The following is a 20,872-nucleotide window of genomic DNA, read 5'->3' on the forward strand; positions in this document are numbered from 1 at the left end:
CTGGATAATGGATCGGGAAGTGGCCTGGTGTTTCAGTTTCATAGCGAGTAGTTTACTGGACCTGTCTCCATGTTCACAGTGTGTGCTCTTGGTACGTTTTAAGAGAAACTCTGTCTTATTTGTATTTATTTATATGACATATGATAAATGACATGTTAGCATGTTAGCATATATCAAATTCTGTTTGGAGCTTGAGCCTTTCAGTTCTAAGATTGATATTAGGTGTTAGTGAATGCTGACGATCAATACACTGAATAGCCTCAACCAACTCACATTGTCGCTGTTTTCTCTGCTTACTAAGTCTAGCGTTATAAGAGACAATCTTACCTCGCAATGCTGCTTTCAAAGTCTCCCACAAGAGGGAGGAGGAGGTAGATTCAGATTTATTGGTTTGAATGAAGAAAAAGATTTTCTCTGGTATAATTTACAGAATGCATCTGAAGATAACAGCTCTATGTTAAGTCGCCATTGATGCTTCAGTTTAATAGACAGCTCCAGATCCCTCAGAATAGGGGCGTGGTCTGAAATGACATGCATAAACACAGCCAATCTGATCCACGAGTGAAGTAAGCGCCTTCGCCATATTGGACTGAGACAAGGAGTGTGTCTCAAACCGCGCACTTACATGAGTGCACTGGAAGGTAGTGTGTAGGTAGTGTGTAGTGCGCACTAAGCTCTACCTTCTGTAGTGACACTATCGTGGGTAAGTCCTGATCCAAATTGAGCACTAACGTTTTGAACTTACCGGTAGTGACGTACCAGCTTAGCAGCGCCGCTCTGTTAATATACCTTTTTTTTTCTTCCAAAATCCAAAAACACGTCAACATACGAGTTTGCATGTCATCATACTTTTATGCTCTTAAATGACTTTTAAAAGGTCTGATTAGTGAAACAAAGAACCGTGGCCTCCACACATTTATCTATCTCAGTAGATAACAATAGAAACCATCAGCACACGCATGTCTCCCCCATACTTGTTAGTATAAAGTACAATTTAAAACACTAATAAAACAGCTTTTAAATAAGCAAAGATTTCTTCACTGAATTAAAGTACATTATCTATGTGTTTTATTGGTGTTTACACTGATACGTTCACGTCTGCAACAGGAAACCGATTTTACTAGAAACCATCATTTAAAATATGAAACGCAGTAATGAAGACGCTAAAACAGGGATGCAAAAAACATTTAAACTTTTTATTAAAACATTTCTCTCCGCCTCCTCTTCTCCACAGCAGCGTCCTAGCCCGCACTGCTGGCTCGGTGGTTTGATGCCACACTGACCTACGGTGAACACAGAATGACAGGTTATATAAAAGCAAACATTATTATGTACTTTATGGGTACTTTGTACATCACTTTAGATAAGCGTCTGCAATCAGCTACGGCTTAGTCAGCGTTACCATGGAAACGGGCCGGTTCTCTAACCAGCGGTGTTTCCTAATCAGTTTTCAGATCAAGGACCATTTCGTTTACGCCAGAGACCCCGCAGTGTTTTATCTGGAGGTTCAACAATCATGAATAAACATACGGAACCTATAGCATTAATCTTTTTTAACACTTGTAGTCCATCTACATCCACGAAATCGGCTTTAAAACTGCTAACATTTACGTTGCTAACTCTACTGCAGCCTCCAACAAATGATCAGATCCATAACTGTCATCAGGGATAGAAGAGATAAGAAGCATGCTGCAGTTTATATTAGAATTATGATCAAATAACTTCATACTTACAACAGTAGAAAACAGCCTCCGCCTGCATCGGTACCGCTGAGTCGGTGGCTGCCAGCTCTGAAAAACTGGTTGAAAGTCCCTCCCCTTCCGCTACGTCAGCAAGATGGCGTCCGTTTAGTGCGTGTAGTGTCCATCGTTTCGCACTAGATTTTTGGCTGAGTTTAGGGCAGCATCCGGGTACTTTCAGTGCACCGAGTTTTTACTGAAATTTCTGTGTCAGCGCACTAAGCACTTAAATGTAGTGTTCGAAGTATAGAAGTGCGCGGTTTGGGACACACCCAAGTTCTTTGGTTTAGATTTGTTAAGAGTAGAGTCTATTATCAAATAAGGTCTCCTCCAAAAATTAAATATGTAAATTTAGACATGGTATTTGAGAAAAATAGAAAATAAAGTAGTCATAAAGTTTGATGCGTAGAGAGGCCGGAATAACTGGAATTTTAAGCAATGTTCCCATTACTATAATATAGCGACAGATGGGGGTGGAAATGATTAGCTGAGGATAGAACTTTATACATTTGTTTATAAGTAAAGCTGTATTATTAAAACTTAAGTGGAAAATCTGACCAGTCCAGGGTTTCTGCAGTCTAGTTTGGTCACTGATATGTAAGTGGGTTTCTTGGAGATAAGACTACTTCCAATTTTAAACTCTTTAGATGAGAAAACACTCTCATGCTCTTAATAGGACCATACATTCAAGCTTGTAAACCTAATGGAACCCTGCCCTGCTGCTCGGTTTGAGGTGGCCATCTATGATAAATTTAAATCTAGCCTTTTAGGATGACAGGTAGAAAAGGTGTGGTACCGAGACGAGTAATATGGAGCAAAACAGGGGTCAATGAGAGTGTGCAACAAAGAAGGAAAAAGAAAAGGAAAAATTATAAAAAAAAAAAAAAAAAAAAAAAAAAAAGGACTATCAAATAACTAAAAAACATTGTCTCGTAAAGCCAAAACAGAACAGAAGCCAAATCTGGCTTCAACAATTTTTGAAAAAGAAAATAACACAAGTGTCCTAAATCCACCTCATGACGCAAGAGAGTAAGCAGGAAATATTAAACCTCACTGGATTCCTGGCATGTTGTTGCGTCCCTTAAACACAGAGACGTGTGCACCAGAAAATAAAAATATGTAGCTTCTTTAAAAGCGCTTTTAAGCCACCAACGTTCTACATTGTCCTTGCATAATTAGGGGAACTTGAAACATCTTTATTCAGAGCCTACACCTGTCACTTACTCTTGAAGTTCTGATAGAAAAGTCCTGCGTCCTCCACCGAGTCAAAAGTGACCGGCAGCCGTGCTGGGTAGATCAAGCCGAAGCGTGTGCTGTCCTTGTAGAGCAGGGACTTCGCTTTGTTGAATCTGGCCCGTTTCTCGGCAAGTACAGCACTGAAATCCTTGAAGTTCCTAGCTGACCGTGATATGGAATGTCCCACGTCTTCTTGGCCCACAGCAGCACACACAGCAAATGGATGATGAAGGGACCCTTCTGATGGTTTCAGAACCAGGCTGCGGTGTGCACGATCCAATTCCAAATCCAGATCTCGCAGCGCTTTGCCGGTCATCTCCTTCAGCAGCTCAGTCATGAGGAGTCAGGCATCATCACCCTCAGCCCCTTCTGGAATGCTGATAATACGGATTTGGAGCGGGAACACAGATCCTATACTGTCAGCTGTAGTCAAGTGTTTGCCAGCACTGTGGATTCAAGCTTTGATTTAAATGTGGATACCTCATTTTCCAAAGTGGATATTCAATCAGCGTAAGCGGAGAGAGCCGTTTCCATTTCAGAGAGGGTGCTGGCGTGAGACGCCATTGTGTTGGCTATTGACTGAAGCGAGGTCTGGATAGGACCTAAAGCGGTAATCAGAGAGGCGGTGAGTTCACTAGTTACACTTTTATATAGTTTCTCAGATTCATCATATAGCATTTCAATAGTTAGAGGCTCCGTGCTAGCTGCTGTTGCTCGTGAGTAGCCCCACTAGCATCTTGACTTGGTGTGCTGAAGTGTTGAGTAAGCAGAGGTTGGTTTCTACCAGGACCGCTATGAGATTTACTCATTCTGTCACTCCAGAATGGTGGATGAGGCTTTCAGTGGCTTGGAAGAGCAAAGAGCTGACAAAGGATTTGGTGCTTTTTTAGAGAAAAGTAAGACAATGTCGGGAGGCAAACTTCAAAAGTCTGTTTGCAGCACCACCATCTTGGAATCCCCCAGTGCACCGATTTTAAACCTGGTGTGATGTGTTCCCACCCTCTGGTCCTCGTCAGAACACATGCTGCTGAGTTCTGAAGTAGCTGTAAACTAGAAATACTGTTTGTAGGAAGACCAGAGAGCAGGGCATTACAGTGAGCTAATCTTCTAGATATAAAAGCATCAGCACCTCCGTGCTGGCAGAGAGGAATGGACGACTGGTGATATTTTTAAGATGATAAAATCCTGTCTTTGTGACATTTCTAATGTGTGGAATAAAATCCAGCTGAGACCTTTAATAAAATCTGGTGGTCTACTGTATCAAAGGCGGTGCTTAGATCCAGTAGAACCAGAACTGAAAGTTTCTGAGTCTAAGTTCCACCTGAGGTCCTTAACCATCTTTAAAAAGGGCATCTCGGTTCTGTGGTTCCTCCTAAAACCAGACTGATATTTTTCCAAGATATTGTTTCTATTTAAAAACTCATTTCACTGAATAAAAACATTTTCTATGATTTTACTTAAAAATGGTAGGTTGAAAACAGGTCGGTAATTATGTCATTCAGACCTGTTAAAAGCAACATGTGGTTGAGATAAAAGCCTGGATCTAATAACACTGATCTCACCTCTGCAGTGGTCTGCAAAGTCCTCGCATGCAGCGTCTGATGCAGGCATGGAGGACGTGTTAAAATCAGCATTTATTAAAAGATCAACGGTTTTAAAAAGGAAATGGGATTGTTTTATTGTTAGTAACGGGATTTGCGAAATGAAGTGTTCTTGCCCATTTTACTGTTATTGTAGATTTGTAGATAGAAAATTGTTCTTTTTGTTTTGGCTGGCCTTTTAAATTACAATTAACCCCTTAAAACCTTAATTAATCCACAATTGTAGAAAACACAAACATTACAGCAAAATTGGAAAAATGAAAAAACTTCAATAAAAGAAAATACAATTAAATAGGAAACAAATTAATGACAATGCATTAAAATTAAACAATATAAAAATAAATACACAACTAAGAGTAAATAACTAAATTCATGAAGCCAATAAAATGAACAGAAATATAATTTAAAAAGACTGGATACAGTTTGAAAAAATATATCTGATATGACAAACAGTGAAAAGCCTCGGGTTTAAAACAATGGATTGTGCTCTTAATGTTCCTCGGACTGTTGGTATTGATCCCTTAATTGAGGCATGTGAAAGCTTTCTAAATGTCTTTGTAGATAAGATCCTGATAGGCTCAGCTACCGTCCTCTGTCTTCGAGCCATCAGTCTTTGTCCCCTGTTCTTCTCCTTTTCATCAGTTTGAACCGGTGTCTTTGTCTTTTCTTTGTGAGATTGTTGGTCATCTGAAGCTCTCGGGTTCCCCTACATATGCTCTCTCACCATGATTATTGAAGCAGCTTATTTCCACTGTAGGATCCTCGGTTCTTGCTGTTATTAACAGCATCCTGTCCTCATGTCTGGTTCCTAAAGATTAGAAACATGCTATAGTCCAAACTCTGCTCAAAAAACCAGCCTGGATTCCACCATTCTGTGTCATTTCCCACCAGTTTCCAAACTTCCTTTCATTTAAAAAATCTTAGAGGATTGTTTATACACAGATAAGAGTTTTTAGAGGCAAATAAAGTTTTTGGTGTCTTTCATTCTGGTTTTAAGTGTCTTCATAGCAGTGAGTCGGCTTTACTGAGGGTTTTAATGATATTCTATTAGCTACAGATTCTGGTGTCCATGTGATCTTGGATTTAACAGCAGCCTTCGACACAGTGGATCACAACATTTTAATTACACGTCTGGAGCTCTGTGTTGGCATTCGTGGTTCTGCCCTGGAATGGTTCAGGTCCTACTGGTCTAAGAGGACATTCTCTGTTAAACTGGACCATCTCCAGTCATCCCCCTGCTCCTCTGTCATGTGGGGTCCCCCAGGGGTCCATTCTTGGGCTTTTGCTCTTTCCATTATACCTCCTACCCCTCGGGTCAGTTATTAGGAAGCTTTCCATCTGTATGCTGATGATCCTAAGGTCTATGTCCCCCTTAAACGCAAGGACTAGAAAAACTTTTAATCTGTCTCAATGAAGTCAAAGCCTGGATGGCCTTAAATTTTCTTCATTTTACTGAAAGAAAGACAGAAGTTATGGTTTTCAGTCCTGGTGCCGATGGGTCCTCTGGCACAGGATTGTAGATCTGATGTGACAAACTTGGGAGTAATAATGGACGGTGATTTTAACCTAGACAGGCAGATCAGTTCAGTGGTCAAATCTAGCTTTATCCAGCTGAGGTAAGAGGCAAAGGCCAAACACATTCTTTCAAAGCAGGACTTTGAAACAGTGATTCGTGCTTTCATCACAACACGGCCGGATTGCTGTGATGCCGTATACTTTGGTGTCTCTCAGAATCTCTGTCCCGTCTGCAGCTGGTGCAAAATGCTGCAGCTCGTCTGTTGACTGGAACACGAATAAGAAGCACATTTATCCAGATTTAGCCACACTGCACTGGTTGCCTGTTCTTTTAGGGTTCATTTTGAAATCCTTTTGTTTTTAAGTCTTGACCTCGCCCCGCTCTACCTCTTTGAGCTGCTTCACATGTACCCCCCTCCCGGTCCCTCCGGTCAGCGGATCAGCTGCTCCTGGAGGTGCCGAGGACCGGAGGAAGGTCAGAGGGGACCGGGTCTTTCTGTGGCGGGACCAGAACTGCAGGTCAGACCGGCTTCATCACTGTCCGGTTTACATCCCTGCCTAGACCCACCTCTTTTCATTGGCGTTTCACCCAGTATGAGTTTGCTTTTGTTGCTTGTAATATTTTTATTTTGTACTGATTTTATTGTCTTTTGTTATTTGATGTTTTATTGTTTTTAGTTATTTTATGTTCAGCACTTTCTTCAGTAGCTGCTGTCATAAAGTGTTTTAAAAATAGTTGGCTCGGCTTGATAATGAAACTGGCATTTAAAGGGTTAAAAAGAAAAATGACTGAATTGGGTCTGACAGTGTCTGATGGTTTATGAAAATAAATAATCTGTGTGATGAACTCCTCCCACAGCCCGCAGACGGAGGGACGGACTATCACCAAGCTGGCATGATGTGATCCGGCTACTGATTAGTTTCTGCTCCACATGTCTGCCACAGGCCGTTAACAAAGCAATCCTTGGAACTTGCCAACATTATTACTTGACAGGTACGTAACCTTGACAAAAACTATGGTAGATGAGCCCTGTACCTCCAGACAGCTGGTAAAAACATCAACCCAAGCAGCTCTCCAGGCTGACGATCCGGCAACAAAATGAAATATTAGCATGTTAGCATGCTAGGAGCCAAAGCTTGTCTGTGTTTAAGTGTCATGGACAGTAAAGAAAAGCAATGCTAAACATGTTTACCTTGTGTTTTGAAGCCAAATGGAGGCAAGTAATTGCTGACTTTCGCTAATCGTTTGAAGGTCCGATCAAGAAACATGGGCGCCGGTTTTATGAACCTGCAAGGAAGAAGTAGAAAGAAAGAGTTTTTGTTAGGAGAGATATTGTTCCCTCATCTCCACAGCCATAAGTCCAGCTGGAACTGGGCCATGTGGGTTAGCAGGTAACAAGAAGTATAGACCAGGAGACACAAAGCTCCTGCAGTGTATAATTCACCATTGTGACCCCCATGAACAGCTGCTGCCAGCACAGCCTCGTCCTTATCCTGTCTATGGATGTGTTTGCTTTGATTTATAACAGCTCCAGAATAAAAAAAATCCATTTCCTCATAGTCACGCCCGAGACCCGAGTCCAGGGCCATAGGGCCACGTCGGCCAGTGAGGCTTCAGGATGGATGTGTGTTTTTATGACCTGCGGTGAGAGCTGGGTGGATGCCAGAGGAGACACGCTCCTACTTGTTTTTTTTTTTTGTTTTTTTTAATTTTATCCTCCTACTTGTTTTTATATTCATGGGACTTTATGGCAATGCCTCTACAAGACACTGAACCCCCACAGAAAGGACACACCCAGGGTCCTTATGGAAATCTAACTATGCTGACTTATGGGTTACTTTGCATGTGATGGAAGACCCTGCCATAACCAGACCACCAGAACATAACTGATGCATTCTGCTGTGGACATGATGGTTAACACTGGCATTCCTGCATCCATAAATCCCCACAGCTTACGGACCACTAACTAGCAGAGACATCAGAAAGAGACACACAAGCATCTTGGAAATTTCATTAGCAAAAAGCAGCTCTATCGGCTGACATGATAAACACAGATCTCTGAGACAGTGACTAAACAAGGCTGACTGGTACCAGCAGACCTTCCAGTTAGGTCCAGAGTCTTCCCAGCACTGTCTCCAGCCCTCATTAATCTCCACCCTGTAAGCATGAGTACAGCCAGCCTGACAGGAGAACACTCCCGGACTTGTGTCCACACCAGATGGAGATCCATTAAACCTCAGACTTCTGGGGCCGTACGGGGCCTTAAATAACAAAGAGCCACTACAGCGTCTGAGCCCGGACCCCCAGCTAGCCGCTGACATCCTGACAAAGTGGCTTCATGTTAAATAAAAAGGTGAGGGTTCCTAAAGCAGCCAGAGGGCAGGGATGCATTGTGCTCATTTCCTTTGCTGGGTCCATCTCTCACATGCAATATTTTCATAACCGTGCCACTTCAGGTTCACGGCCAACACTTGATTGAGAGCTGCAGTACAAACAGTTTGGGTAAAGGGAAGGGAGGGCTGCAGAGAAGACAAACATGAAGGAAGCAGGAGATGATTAGAAGGGGGGACCCACCGCTGGAGGTTAAGTAGTTTCCTCTAACAGCTGAACTCCGGGCCGTCTAGATTAAAATGCTACCTAGATTATTTAAACGGATGTGTTCGCCTGGTGAACCAACTACTTTATTTCCTTAAACAAAAGCTAGACCAGACCAGTTTACACCAGGTCAGTATTATTAATGGTGCTGACGGACCTGCGCGGGACTGGGCTGAAGGTGGTAATAACCAGAACTCTGATCCGACTAAAGCAGAAGACCTGTAGGTGGAGGGAAGATCTGCAGAAAGTCCACACTTTGCTTTGTCCAGGGGAACATGTCCAGAGACATACAGTGGTATTAATATAGAACTAAAGTCCATTTATCAGTGTTTGCTGGGTTGTAACATTAAGCTGGAAAGTCTGTTTATTTCTCTTGTTACGTCTGGAAGGTAAAATGCATGTGTGGGATGAGCAGCAGAGGTGAGTAAGAAGGCTGAAGCCACGACAACGTTAACCACTACAACACATCTGCCTCATCTCTCTGCTGTGGTCATGAATAACGATGGAATCATTTTTATAGAAGAATGGATGGACGGACGGATGGATAGACGGATGGACGTACAGATTACCACATTGGCAGATGGATGGATGGACGGACGGATGGACAGATGGATGGACAGATAAATGGATAGATGGATGGACGGATGGATGGATAAATGGATAGACAGATGGACGGATGGATGGATGGACGGATAAATGGATAGACAGATGGATGGATGGACGGATGTATGGATAGATGGATGGATGGGCGGATAAATGGATAGACAGATGGATGGATGGATGGATGGGCGGATAAATGGATAGACAGATGGACGGATGGATGAATGGATGGACGGATAAATGGATAGACAGATGGACGGATGGATGGATGGATGGATGGATGGATGATGGATGGACGGATGGATGGACGGATAAATGGATAGACAGACAGATGGACGGATGGATGGATGGACGGATAAATGGATAGACAGATGGATGGATGGACGGATGGATGGATAGATGGATGGATGGGCGGATAAATGGATAGACAGATGGATGGATGGATGGATGGATGGATGGATGGGCGGATAAATGGATAGACAGATGGATGAATGGATGGACGGATAAATGGATAGACAGATGGACGGATGGATGGATGGATGGATGGATGGATGATGGATGGACGGATGGATGGACGGATAAATGGATAGACAGATGGACGGATGGATGGATGGATGAATGGATGGATGGATGGATGGACAGATAAATGGATAGACAGATGGACGGATGGATGGATGGATGGATGATGATGGACTGATGGATGGATGGATGGATGGATGGATGAATGGATGGATGGACAGATAAATGGATAGACAGATGGACGGATGGATGGATGGATGGATGATGATGGACTGATGGATGGATGGATGGATGGATGGATGGATGGATGGATGGACGGATGGATCAAGTAACAGTAAGTTAATCATGATTAATTTTTTTTTTTTTTTTTTTTTAACTTGTCCTGTCCAGCATCATAGCAGCAAAATGATGATCTGGTTGCTGTATCGTGCTGAACAAATTTGCTCTGCCAAGGGGAGGCCTATGGGTAAGGCTCCTCTTGATCTGATTCATTTATTTATTTATTTACTTTGAATCATGGAATCTATGTAATCTTGCTGGACCTGACTGGAGGGGACAGAAAAAGATGGAAAATAGCAAAAAGAGCAAAAGGGAAAGAAGAAAGGAGACAAAAAGATCACAGACAGAAGGCAACGACCCTTCAAACCACACCATCACCAGACAACAAACTGTTACACCTGTACATGAACACACCAGAAAATTTCCTACAACTTTTACAAAAGCAGAAACACACACACAGAAAAAACAGGGCTGCCAGTCATTAAGAGTTTTTAAATAATAACCAAATCAAAAAGACATAACAGCGACCAGATACTAACTCACAGGAAAAATACAAAAAATAAAAAAAAGAATTATCGCTTAGTATTAAGACCCACTGGACAACTCAGTGACTGTGTCAGCATGCAGAGCATGAGAAACAAGGAGTGATCAGTGATGAAGAGTGGTGAGTGAGATCATGCAAATGCGACCTCGCCTCCACGGAGGCCAGAGGCAGACCAGGGCCAGAGGCCCGGGCCCCCAGCAGCAGACCCGGAGCACCAACCCAAGCCACCCCACCACGAAGAAGACTCCAGCCCCACCCGAAGGGCGGCAGAGGAGAGCCCCAGCAAGAGCCCCCCATGGCCCCGGGGCACAGGCCCCAGTGGGCCAAGATCAGCAGCCGCCGGCCCCACCAGGGACCAGCCACCCAGGGCAGCCCAAGCGAAGGGCCCAGGGCCCCAGGAGCCCAGAGGCGGCCGCCCCACCCCCCAAAGGCAGAGGGCCCGCAACATGCCCAGGAGGACCAGGCCCCCCCAGAGAGCCACCCGGCGTAGGCCAGCACACACCCCGATATTCCAGCCGCACACCCCAGGAACCAGGGTGCTATCGGCCCCCTCCCCCCACTCCCCACCTACTTCAATCTGCTATCACGGATGGATGGATGGACGGATAAATGGATAGACAGATGGATGGATGGATGGATGAATGGATGGATGGATGGATGATGGATGGACGGATGGATAGACGGATAGACACATGGACAGATGGATCAAGTAACAGTAAGTTAATCATGATTAATTAAATTTGCTTGAAGCAAATACATCCAGCTGGAATTCTTTCATGTAGAAATAAAAGCAGGATTTTATTGTGATGGTAGCATAATCTGCCCTTTTCTCACTACCCTAGTTTCTGCTCTCTTTATTCTCAAAACTAAGTCAAAACAACAGCAAAAACACTGAACTTTTTCATAATTATTAACTTTTCTTTCTTTAAAGGGATCAATCAGCCCCTAACAGCACATTCTCCACCCTTGCAACGGTTTGTGCTTCTTGTTGCACACCATCCAGGGAGCAAAAGCTTTGTTAAATTCAAGTCCCAAAACTAGGTCAAGTAGTCCTTAGTCGTGCGGAAAATTGCTTCACTCAGAGAACGTTCATGAACAATGTCCTACAGATCAGGATGAGATGGGTGATGAACAGGCACGGAGGAGGGGCAGCCACATAGGAGAGCCGTGGATGATGGTCTGGACGGTGTGGGCGGGGCACCATGAGAAGTCAGGAGAGGAAGTTGCTGTCACCCACGGACATTCAGTGAAATGATGGGGGAAAGATGGGGGGTCTCATACTTAGGGACAAAGGTTGTCTTGTGTTAGAGGGGGATTACAAGGACACAGTCAGTTTTTGTGGTGGGGGAGAAGAGGATAAAAACATGATTGAAAATGAGATAGGACAGGAATGAAGACTGACATCATGCATCTGGCTGTGTTCTCTGTTCACATGAGATGTCATAGAAGTTGAGTAAAATCAGCGCTCCTTACTTGGGAAAGATGGCGGTCATCTTGGCTGCTGCATAGCCGGGCTTGCACGCCCCTTCGCTGAGGTTGCCATACTTGTATACCAGCTCTGGTGGCCTGTAAAGTGACAGAAACGGGGAAATATTTATAAAACACGTCACAATAACGGACAAGCCTGAGCTCGGACATGGCTGGGTCAGACCAAGCTAAAGGAGACAATAAGAGCTAGCTGTCCGAGCCAGACAAGGCACTGAGGCCGTGTTTAAACAACCACACCAGCAGCGCTGAGACTAGAAGCTCCAGATTAGGAGCGTGCTCATTAATAACCTGGTGTATGCCATCATTCTAGTTCAAATAAACAGGGAGGGCGAGGAGAGGGCACAATGTGGGGTCCAGAATCAAAGCTGCTTTGCTGTGTAATGTTAAGCTCTGTCGTCATACACCTCCATCCTGCTCTCCACAGCAGGAGGAACCAGCCCGGTTCCTCAAGTTTAGTCTGAAGAAGAATGTGCTCAGACGGATGACTGACGCTGTGCCCCACCCAGCGTGCAGAGTGTGCTAAGGTGGGTGTGGACAGACGCTGTGGGAGGGATGGCGGTGTATGATGATGTCTGTAATGAAGGAGCAGAGAGACGACTGATGTTTACAGTCGGAGCGTCAAACCCAATCAGGGAAGCAAAAACACATCAGCTGACAGGATGACAAACATTCTTTACACCTTCATTCACACAGTCCGGTAAAGCTCAGACTCAGACCCGACACATCTCTGCGCGTCTCATCATGCATGTTGATTTGATCCAAATATAGCCCAGATAGCCCAGGCTCTGTGAATAAAGCTAGAATCCCATCAGGCCATATTTCATTCCCAGTTGAAGGTAAACAACGTGTCCGATGACTGAACGTGCCTGTACTTCCTGTTCGATTGTGGTGCGAGTCGGAGCCGACGGAGCCAGGTAATGTTTAACGTTAATGATCACGTGTTGTTTCCGACCACGTTACAGTTAAACACCAGAAGGGTGTCGGAGGTTTTCTGTAATGCCTCCTTCCAGATGGGGAGGATGAGACCAAGTGAGGTTCCACGTTCCTGGCTGATTGTCACTTCATGTCCTCGGGTTCTGAGGAATAGAAGGGATGTTGATGAGTGCTGTGGCAAGTGGGATAATTCCATGTTCCCAGCGTTCACTGCTCCATATTAGTACTGCAGAGGATATGAGCTGCTCGCAACCGACTCCGTACATCAGAGCAGTGGAACAATCTAGTTCTCTCAGCCTGGCTGCAAAGCGTGCCGTTAGAGGAGCTACATTATGCCTGTCTTCCATAAATAATTTATTTATAAAAAATCAAAGTTTTTAAATTGTGTTAATGTTTTGGGGGTTTGTGGGAGGGGTTGCTAAGCCCTCCAGCACACAGAGATTCCTCCTGATTCTCTGAACCTTTGATGATATTCTACAATGTAGATGGTGGATCTTCAAAGTCTGAAGAACATTTTTCTGAAATTGTTCCAGTTTTAGATCCAGTTTGTCTCAGATTGGTGAAGCTCTGTCCTTCTTTCCATCTGAGAGACTCTGCCTCTCTGAAATGCTCCTTTTATACCCAGTCATGTTACTGACCTGTTGCCAGCAGGGAGGGGCATTCGATTAATTGAAAAAAAAAATTGAAGCTTCCAGAGGAAAAGGTTCGGCACTGACATATAAGACTAAAGAAAATAAGATTACAATAAAAATAATAAAAATATCAAGGGCAGCCATGTATATAACATGTCTCCCTTGGTAGAGCAAATCTGTCAAGCAAAATATGGCACACAGATCACCGTTCTGTATGTTAGGATGCTGGACAGGACAGGGTTAAAAAAAAAAAAAATAAAAAAAAAAAATTGAAGAAAAAAGAAAAAAAAAAAAAAATTGTGTTCCACATTGAGATCTTGATTACAAGATGAACAACTCTTGTGGCAGGTAAACGGGATTCATTTAATATTTACACTTGAAAATATGCGTTTTTAAGCAGCAGAGCCGACAGCCAGCAGCCGGTTCTCATAAACACAACTGACCCTCTTTTTGGCCAAAATAATAAAAAACAATCATGTTAAACAACAACTTAACCAAAAAACAGAGTTTGGTCTGACAGGTTTAGCCAAATGTAACAAAACAAAAGGCACAGAGGTGAGAAAGAGGGTGAGAGCGAGCTCAGCGTACCCAACAATGAAATAGGCTCATTACCAAAGTTTAATAGAAAAATAACCAGTAACTCACATATAACTTCAGCACCAGTCTACTGGTTTTTGTTGAGAAAGACGAGCATGTTAACATGCTCTGGGGTCAGACGCCAACGCAACCTGGTGACCGTCCGTCCAGCCGCTCTGAGGGGACTGACGTCGCTGTGAGACACAGGGACCTCCGTGCTAACCTGGCAAGCCTGGGGAGCCTTATTTCATTCAGTTTCCACCAGTCTGTAGGGGTGCAATCCAGGGCTGGGGGAGCCAGAGACCTGGGATTGGCAGGCCGTGGCTCCCCTCGTCTGTCAGACAACCCAGGGTCCTTGTGTCCACCAGGCTCTGGGACAGCTGCCCCACCGATCTCCACTTCCTTTCCCAGTTCAACCAGTTTCACATTAGCAGCCATTTTCTGTACTGGTGTAAGAAAGTTCAGGTGCTTGTGACGAGGGTCCAGCATTGAGGCGATCATGGGGCGGATAACACAAACTCATCAGACTGAACCTGTAAATGATGGCAGAAATCCATAAGAAAGATCTAAATAGGCAACACGATGCAGATAAGAGGCAAGTATGCGTGTAATCAGACCTCCAGCTGGCGTTTTATTGTGGAAATGATTTAAATTAACATGAAAAGTTTAACTTGCATTCATTGGCGTGATGAGGGAGGACCGTACTTCAGCTCTGAACTCGATGAGTCAGGGCTCGTCTTCTTCACAGCGGAGGAGGTGGATAATGATGAGACCGAAGGTGATGGGATAAGAGTTCGAGATGGAGACGTCTTTCTCAGCAGACATGACCGTGGTGGCACATTTAAGTGCTGACAGCACAGGCTGGGTCTCCTCCATCATCTGTACTCATCCTTCAACTCCACAATCCTGGCATCTTGAATTCTGGTCACAGATCGGTCCGACAGCAGCAACAGCCCACCGCTGCTCCACCAGCCGATCAAACATCTCACACACGGAGTTCCACCCAGTTTTGTACGACTGGATAAGCCGGGGCATCGGGGGGCCATTTGCTCCTGTTTCCTTGGTAGTGCATTGGTTGCTGCAGTGCTGTGAATGAAGTGGCTAACAAGTTTACGAGTTCATCCAGCCATCACTGATGTAGCGGCAGGTGATGGTGACGTAGCTCTCAGCTGTTAAAGCAGCAGTCGGTGGTTAGAGATCAGTTCTTCTAACAGCTCCTGCTTCTGTTCTTCGTAGTGCGTTTCTACCAGTCTGGTGATGGTACGTCGTGACGAAATGTGATTGCTGGTTCCAATAAGTTTATCAGTTGTTTAAAACCTCCGCCCTCAACAACACTTAAGGGTAGCACATCCATCTCAATGATCCTGCAGATCGTTGGGTCATTTTCTATGCCCGATGTGCATCGCAGCTCCTCCGTGCTAACAGAGTTGATGCTAGGCTGAGACGTGAGCAGGAGGCACCGCCACTAACCAGGGTCGATGTGCGTCGGTCAAGTGGTACATCACTTGCGTCGTGGACGAGTTGTATTTAAACACAGCTTTGCAGAGTTGGATGTGAACAGTCATTTTTTAAATTAAAATGGTCCAACGCCGCACTTCACCGTGACCTCTTCATGATTAGACGACTTTTGAGATACACGGAAACTCGCAGGTAACTGAGTACCACACTGCCCTTGTGTGGTAAAGTGTTAAATTACTGCCACATAGCAAAATTCATTGCATTCCTACAAGACTCGCACCATGCAACAGGACTTTATTAGTTGTACTGATTCAAAAAAATGTCATGACGCTGATCTGCTACTGGGATAAAATATGGATAGATGAGATTCTGGTTTTATTTATATTTTACTCAACTGGTCCTAACTTTTTTGGAATTTGGGTTGCAATTAGAAATATCTCACAATGGAAAGTGGTTAAATGTATTAATGAATGAGTGTTTAACTTGTATTACTTACAGTTTTTTGTCCAGCTGCAGTAGAAAGCCCTGCTTATCGTACACTGGAAAATACATAAAAAGAAAAGGTGATGAGTCCATAGAGCAGGTGGGTAATAAGTAAGGCATGTTTGTTAGTGACTTCTTACATCTTCCCGTGTGCGTTACATCAACTACCAGCTCAGCAGCTGTAGTTGTAAACATTTGCAGCTTTAACAGGAAAAACAAGGCAAATAAAAGTCAAAGCATTAGGATTAAAGACTTTAGGGAGAAGCCGGCCAAAACGATCTGTTGAGATTAAAAAATGTAGATAAAAAATGGCAGAAAGCAAGTTAGAGATCACCTATGGACAGCCAGTAGGTGCCTGGTGAAGCACGGAGCACAGACAACCAGGAGGAAGCGAAGAGTTTATCTCATTTTGTCTAAAATGACTCAATTCAGTTTCTGCTTCAGTCTTCCACTTTACACCACAGATGACTGGGATTTCTGTCAGTGTACTAGCGAGGCTGCATTAGCGTGACGGAGGAGGGAGTCTACCATCAGCATTAGTTGGAGGGAGGAATAGAGCAGTATTACTCCTGTAGTTGTGGGTCTTGTCTTCAAAGAGAAGCTGGAGAAGAAAGAAAAGATAAAGAGACAATGGGGATGTCAGACGGCTGAGAAGGGAAGGATCCAAGCACTGCCTCGGAGGATGGTGAGGTGAGAGCTTATGTAGACAAGCAGAGAGCAGCCAGGGAAAAAAGATGTGGCAGAAACTGAAGCTGCAGGTTCGAACTGCAAGGAGAAATAAAATATTGATCTTAGAGGAATCTAACAGGATTAACCTCCTGCACATAGATACCGAGCCAGGCCAGCAGAGGGCAGTGTGGGGAAACACTGAAGGTTCTTGTTAGCAACAGAAAGGATGCTGATAGTCCCAGTGCTTTAAAGCAGGGCTGTAACAGAGCAGGAAGCCCGATACTGCTGTTCCCGTAGCAACCGTTCAGATCGGGAACAGCAGAGCACCAATTTCCCAGAAGGAAGAGTAACTAGCTTCTCTATAGTGGTACTAGGGAATACCGAAACTATTGTAAGCTAATACTACTGTATACTGGTAATATTGTAAGCTAATACTACTGTATACTGGTAATATTGTAAGCTAATACTACTGTATAGTGGTAATAATTTAAGCTAGCACTACTGTATACTGGTAATACTGTTTACTGGTGCTATTGTATACTGGTAATACTGTTTACTGGTTGTATACTGGTACTATTGTAAGCTAGTACTACTGTATATTGGTAATATTGTAAGCTTGTACTACTGTATACTGGTAATATTGTCAGCTAGCACTACTGTATACTGGTAATACTGTTTACTGGTGCTATTGTAAGCTAGTACTACTGTATACTGGTAGTACTGTTTACTGGTACTATTGTAAGCTAGTACTACTGTATATTGGTAATATTGTAAGCTAGTACTACTGTATACTGGTAATATTGTCAGCTAGCACTACTGTATACTGGTAATACTGTTTACTGGTGCTATTGTAAGCTAGTACTACTGTATACTGGTACTACTGTTTACTGGTACTACTGTAAGCTAGTACTACTGTATATTGGTAATATTGTAAGCTAGTACTACTGTATACTGGTAATATTGTCAGCTAGCACTACTCTATACTGGTAATACTGTTTACTGGTACTATTGTAATCTAGTACTACTGTATACTAGTACTACTGAATACTGGTACGGCTCTAAATTGTATACTGATACTACTGTATACTGGTAATACTGTAAGCTAGTATTACTGTATACTGGCGCTACTGCTTACTGGTAATATTTTAAGCTAGTACTAATGTATACTGGAACTCTTGTAAGCTAGTACTACTGTATACAGGTACTATTGTAAGCTAGTACTACTGTATACTGGCACTACTGTAAGGTAGTACTACTGTATACTGGTATTATTGTAAGCTAGTACAACTGCACACAGGTACTATTGTAAGCTAGTACTACTGTATGCTGATTCTACTGTTTACTACTACTATTGTAAGCTTGTGCTACTGTATACAGGTACCATTGTAAGCTAGTACTACCGTATACTGGCACTACTGTTTACTTAACTATTGTAAGCTAGTTCTACTTTAAACTGGTACTATTGTAATCTAATACTAGTCTATAGTGGTACTATTGTAAGCTGGTACTAATGTATACTGGTACTATTGCATGCTGGTAATACTGTATTTTGGTACCACTGTATACTAGTACTACTGTAAGCTGGTACTACTGTACAGGGGTATAAATCTATGATGGTAACACTGTATACTGGTACCACCATATGCTGGTACTACTATATGCAGATACTACTGTAAGCTGCTACTACTGTATAGGGGGACTACTGTATGCAGGTACTAATGTAAGCTAGTACTACTGTATACTGGCACTACTATTTACTTTACTATTGTAAGCTAGTACTACTTTATACTGGTAATATTGTAATCTAATACTACTGTATAGTTGTACTATTGTAAGCTAGTACTACTCTATACTGGAACTACTGTAAGCTAGTACTACTGTATACTGGAACTACTGTAAGCTAGTACTACTGTATACTGCTATTATTGTAAGCTAGTACAACTGCACACCAGTACTATTGTAAGCTAGTACTACTTTAAACTGATTCTGCTGTTTACTAGTACTGTTGTAAGGTAGTGCTACTGTATACTGGTACTATGGCATGATGGTACTACTGTATAGTGGGACTACTGTATGCAGGTACTACTGTATGCTGGTACTACTGTAAGCTGGTACTACTGTATAGTGGGAATACTGTATGCAGGTATTACTGTTTAGTGGGACTACTGTATGCAGGTACTACTGTATGCAGGTTCTACTGTATAGTGGGACTAATGTATGCAGGTACTACTGTATGCAGATACCACTGTATAGTGGGACTACTGAATGCAGGTACTACTGTATGCAGGTACTACTGTATAATGGGACTACTGTATGCAGGTACTACTTTATGTAGGTACTACTGTATGCAAGTACTACTGTATGCAGGTACTACTGTATAGTGGTACTATTATATAGTGGGACTACTGTATGCAGATACCACTGTATAGTGGGATTACTGAATGAAGGTACTACTGAATGCAGGTACTACTGTATGCAGGTATGGGACAATGTGAGAAATCCATGCTGATGATGTTTATGTCTAGGTGCCCAAGCCTTCAGGTGGCCCATGCGGGTCCTGCTGGACACCCCTGCTTTAAAGCCTTCTGTGGGTTCTGTTTCTGCTGCAGGAAAACAGGAATGTTGGCCTGGGGGGCTGCAGATGTACCTGAGCCTCCTATCCGTCCAACAGTGATGTCCGTTTCCGTCTCTGAAACACAGAAGACTCGTTTACACCACCCGTGGTAAATCACAAACAGTAGGACTTAAACATTCTCTTTTAAGAAAGAGAGAGAGAGAAACGAGATAGGGGGGTAAATTAAGGTTAGTGGCTTTAATCACAGGAGGCTGGACTCAGCCTCCTGGGATTAAAGCAGAAATCTTTATTTAAAGCCTAAAAGCTCCAATGAAGCAGAAAATGAAGCAGAAGAAGCTCCGACTGCGTTTCTGGGATTATTATATCAAAGGTTACTCAGAAGTTCCCATGAGTCAATGAGCATCAAACATTTCAACTTTACAACAAATAAACCAAAACAAAGGTGGATAAATGACAATGAAGGCTGGGAATGTGTTAGCAGGTTTCTATTTCATGGTGGAAAAGAAAAAAAGCCAATTAGGTGATTTTTTTGACCATAGCCAGTTCCTCTACCTGTCTTCCTGTTTACTTCAGCACCTTTAGTCGGGACTACAGCTGTTTCCTCTGCATCTTTCTCTGTAAACAAAAGGATTTAACACTGAAATAAGATCATTATGAGTAGACAGCTGCGGATGCCACCAAACACTAACCAGGACCACAGTTGGCAGAGTGAATGATTATAACTGCTCAAACAAAACAGCCAGCGGCTGCAAACAACAAGCAGAAATGTAGAGAAAGCCAGAGAAAGAAAACAGAAGTTAAGTTTAGTCTCCTTGTTTCCATCTGCAAAGTTTTTCTAACATCACAGCAAGAGATGCCTGAACCAGAGGCTTTAGTTCAGGATGAGAAGAACCCAGAAATATTCACCACCAATCTGAAGTCAAAATAAAAGCAGAATACAATTATATATACATCTCAGCTGCTCACATTTGATGCCCACTAGAAGATAAACTGAGACATTTTACCATTTCCTGGAAATAACATGATCTAACTGGATCTAAAACTGTGGAACAATTTCAGAAAAAAATCTCTGAGATTTCCCCAAAATCGGGCATCGTCTTCGTCCCATCTCTTCTCTTAGATCTCCCCTAACGACGGCTAATCCGGCATTGTCTTCGTCCCGTCTTTTCTCTTACATTTTCCCTTACAATGGCTAATCAACGTCTTCATCCAGTCTTTTCTCTTAGATCTCCCCTAACGACGGCTAATCCGGCAATGTCTTCGTCCCGTCTCTTCTCTTAGATCTCCCCTAACCACGGCTAATCCGGCATCGTCTTCGTCCCGTCTCTTCTCTTAGATCTCCCCTAACCACGGCTAATCAGGCATCGTCTTCGTCCCGTCTCTTCTCTTAGATCTCCCCTAACGACGACTAATCCGGCATCGTCTTCGT

General features: G+C 43.3%; 1 protein-coding gene across 7 annotated transcripts in view; it reads right to left on the reverse strand.

The window, feature by feature from the left end:
- The window catches only part of st3gal3b (ST3 beta-galactoside alpha-2,3-sialyltransferase 3b), a 203,563-nt gene that overhangs the window by 106,238 nt on the left and 76,453 nt on the right, over positions 1–20,872 (reverse strand). For 4 of the 7 annotated variants that reach the window (XM_041992354.1, XM_041992355.1, XM_041992353.1 and 1 more), the window contains exons 3-7: positions 19,996–20,058; positions 19,516–19,557; positions 16,213–16,255; positions 12,103–12,195; positions 7,285–7,379 (exon numbers count right to left, since the gene is read on the reverse strand). In XM_041992354.1, coding sequence (XP_041848288.1) covers positions 7,285–7,379; positions 12,103–12,195; positions 16,213–16,255; positions 19,516–19,557; positions 19,996–20,058 — 336 coding nt within the window. The remainder of the gene's footprint in view (positions 1–7,284; positions 7,380–12,102; positions 12,196–16,212; positions 16,256–19,515; positions 19,558–19,995; positions 20,059–20,872) is intronic. The other 3 variants (XM_041992357.1, XM_041992358.1, XM_041992359.1) reach the window with 3 other exon arrangements.

Source organism: Melanotaenia boesemani, chromosome 8, assembly GCF_017639745.1.
Source record: "Melanotaenia boesemani isolate fMelBoe1 chromosome 8, fMelBoe1.pri, whole genome shotgun sequence".
Lineage (NCBI taxonomy): Eukaryota > Metazoa > Chordata > Actinopteri > Atheriniformes > Melanotaeniidae > Melanotaenia > Melanotaenia boesemani.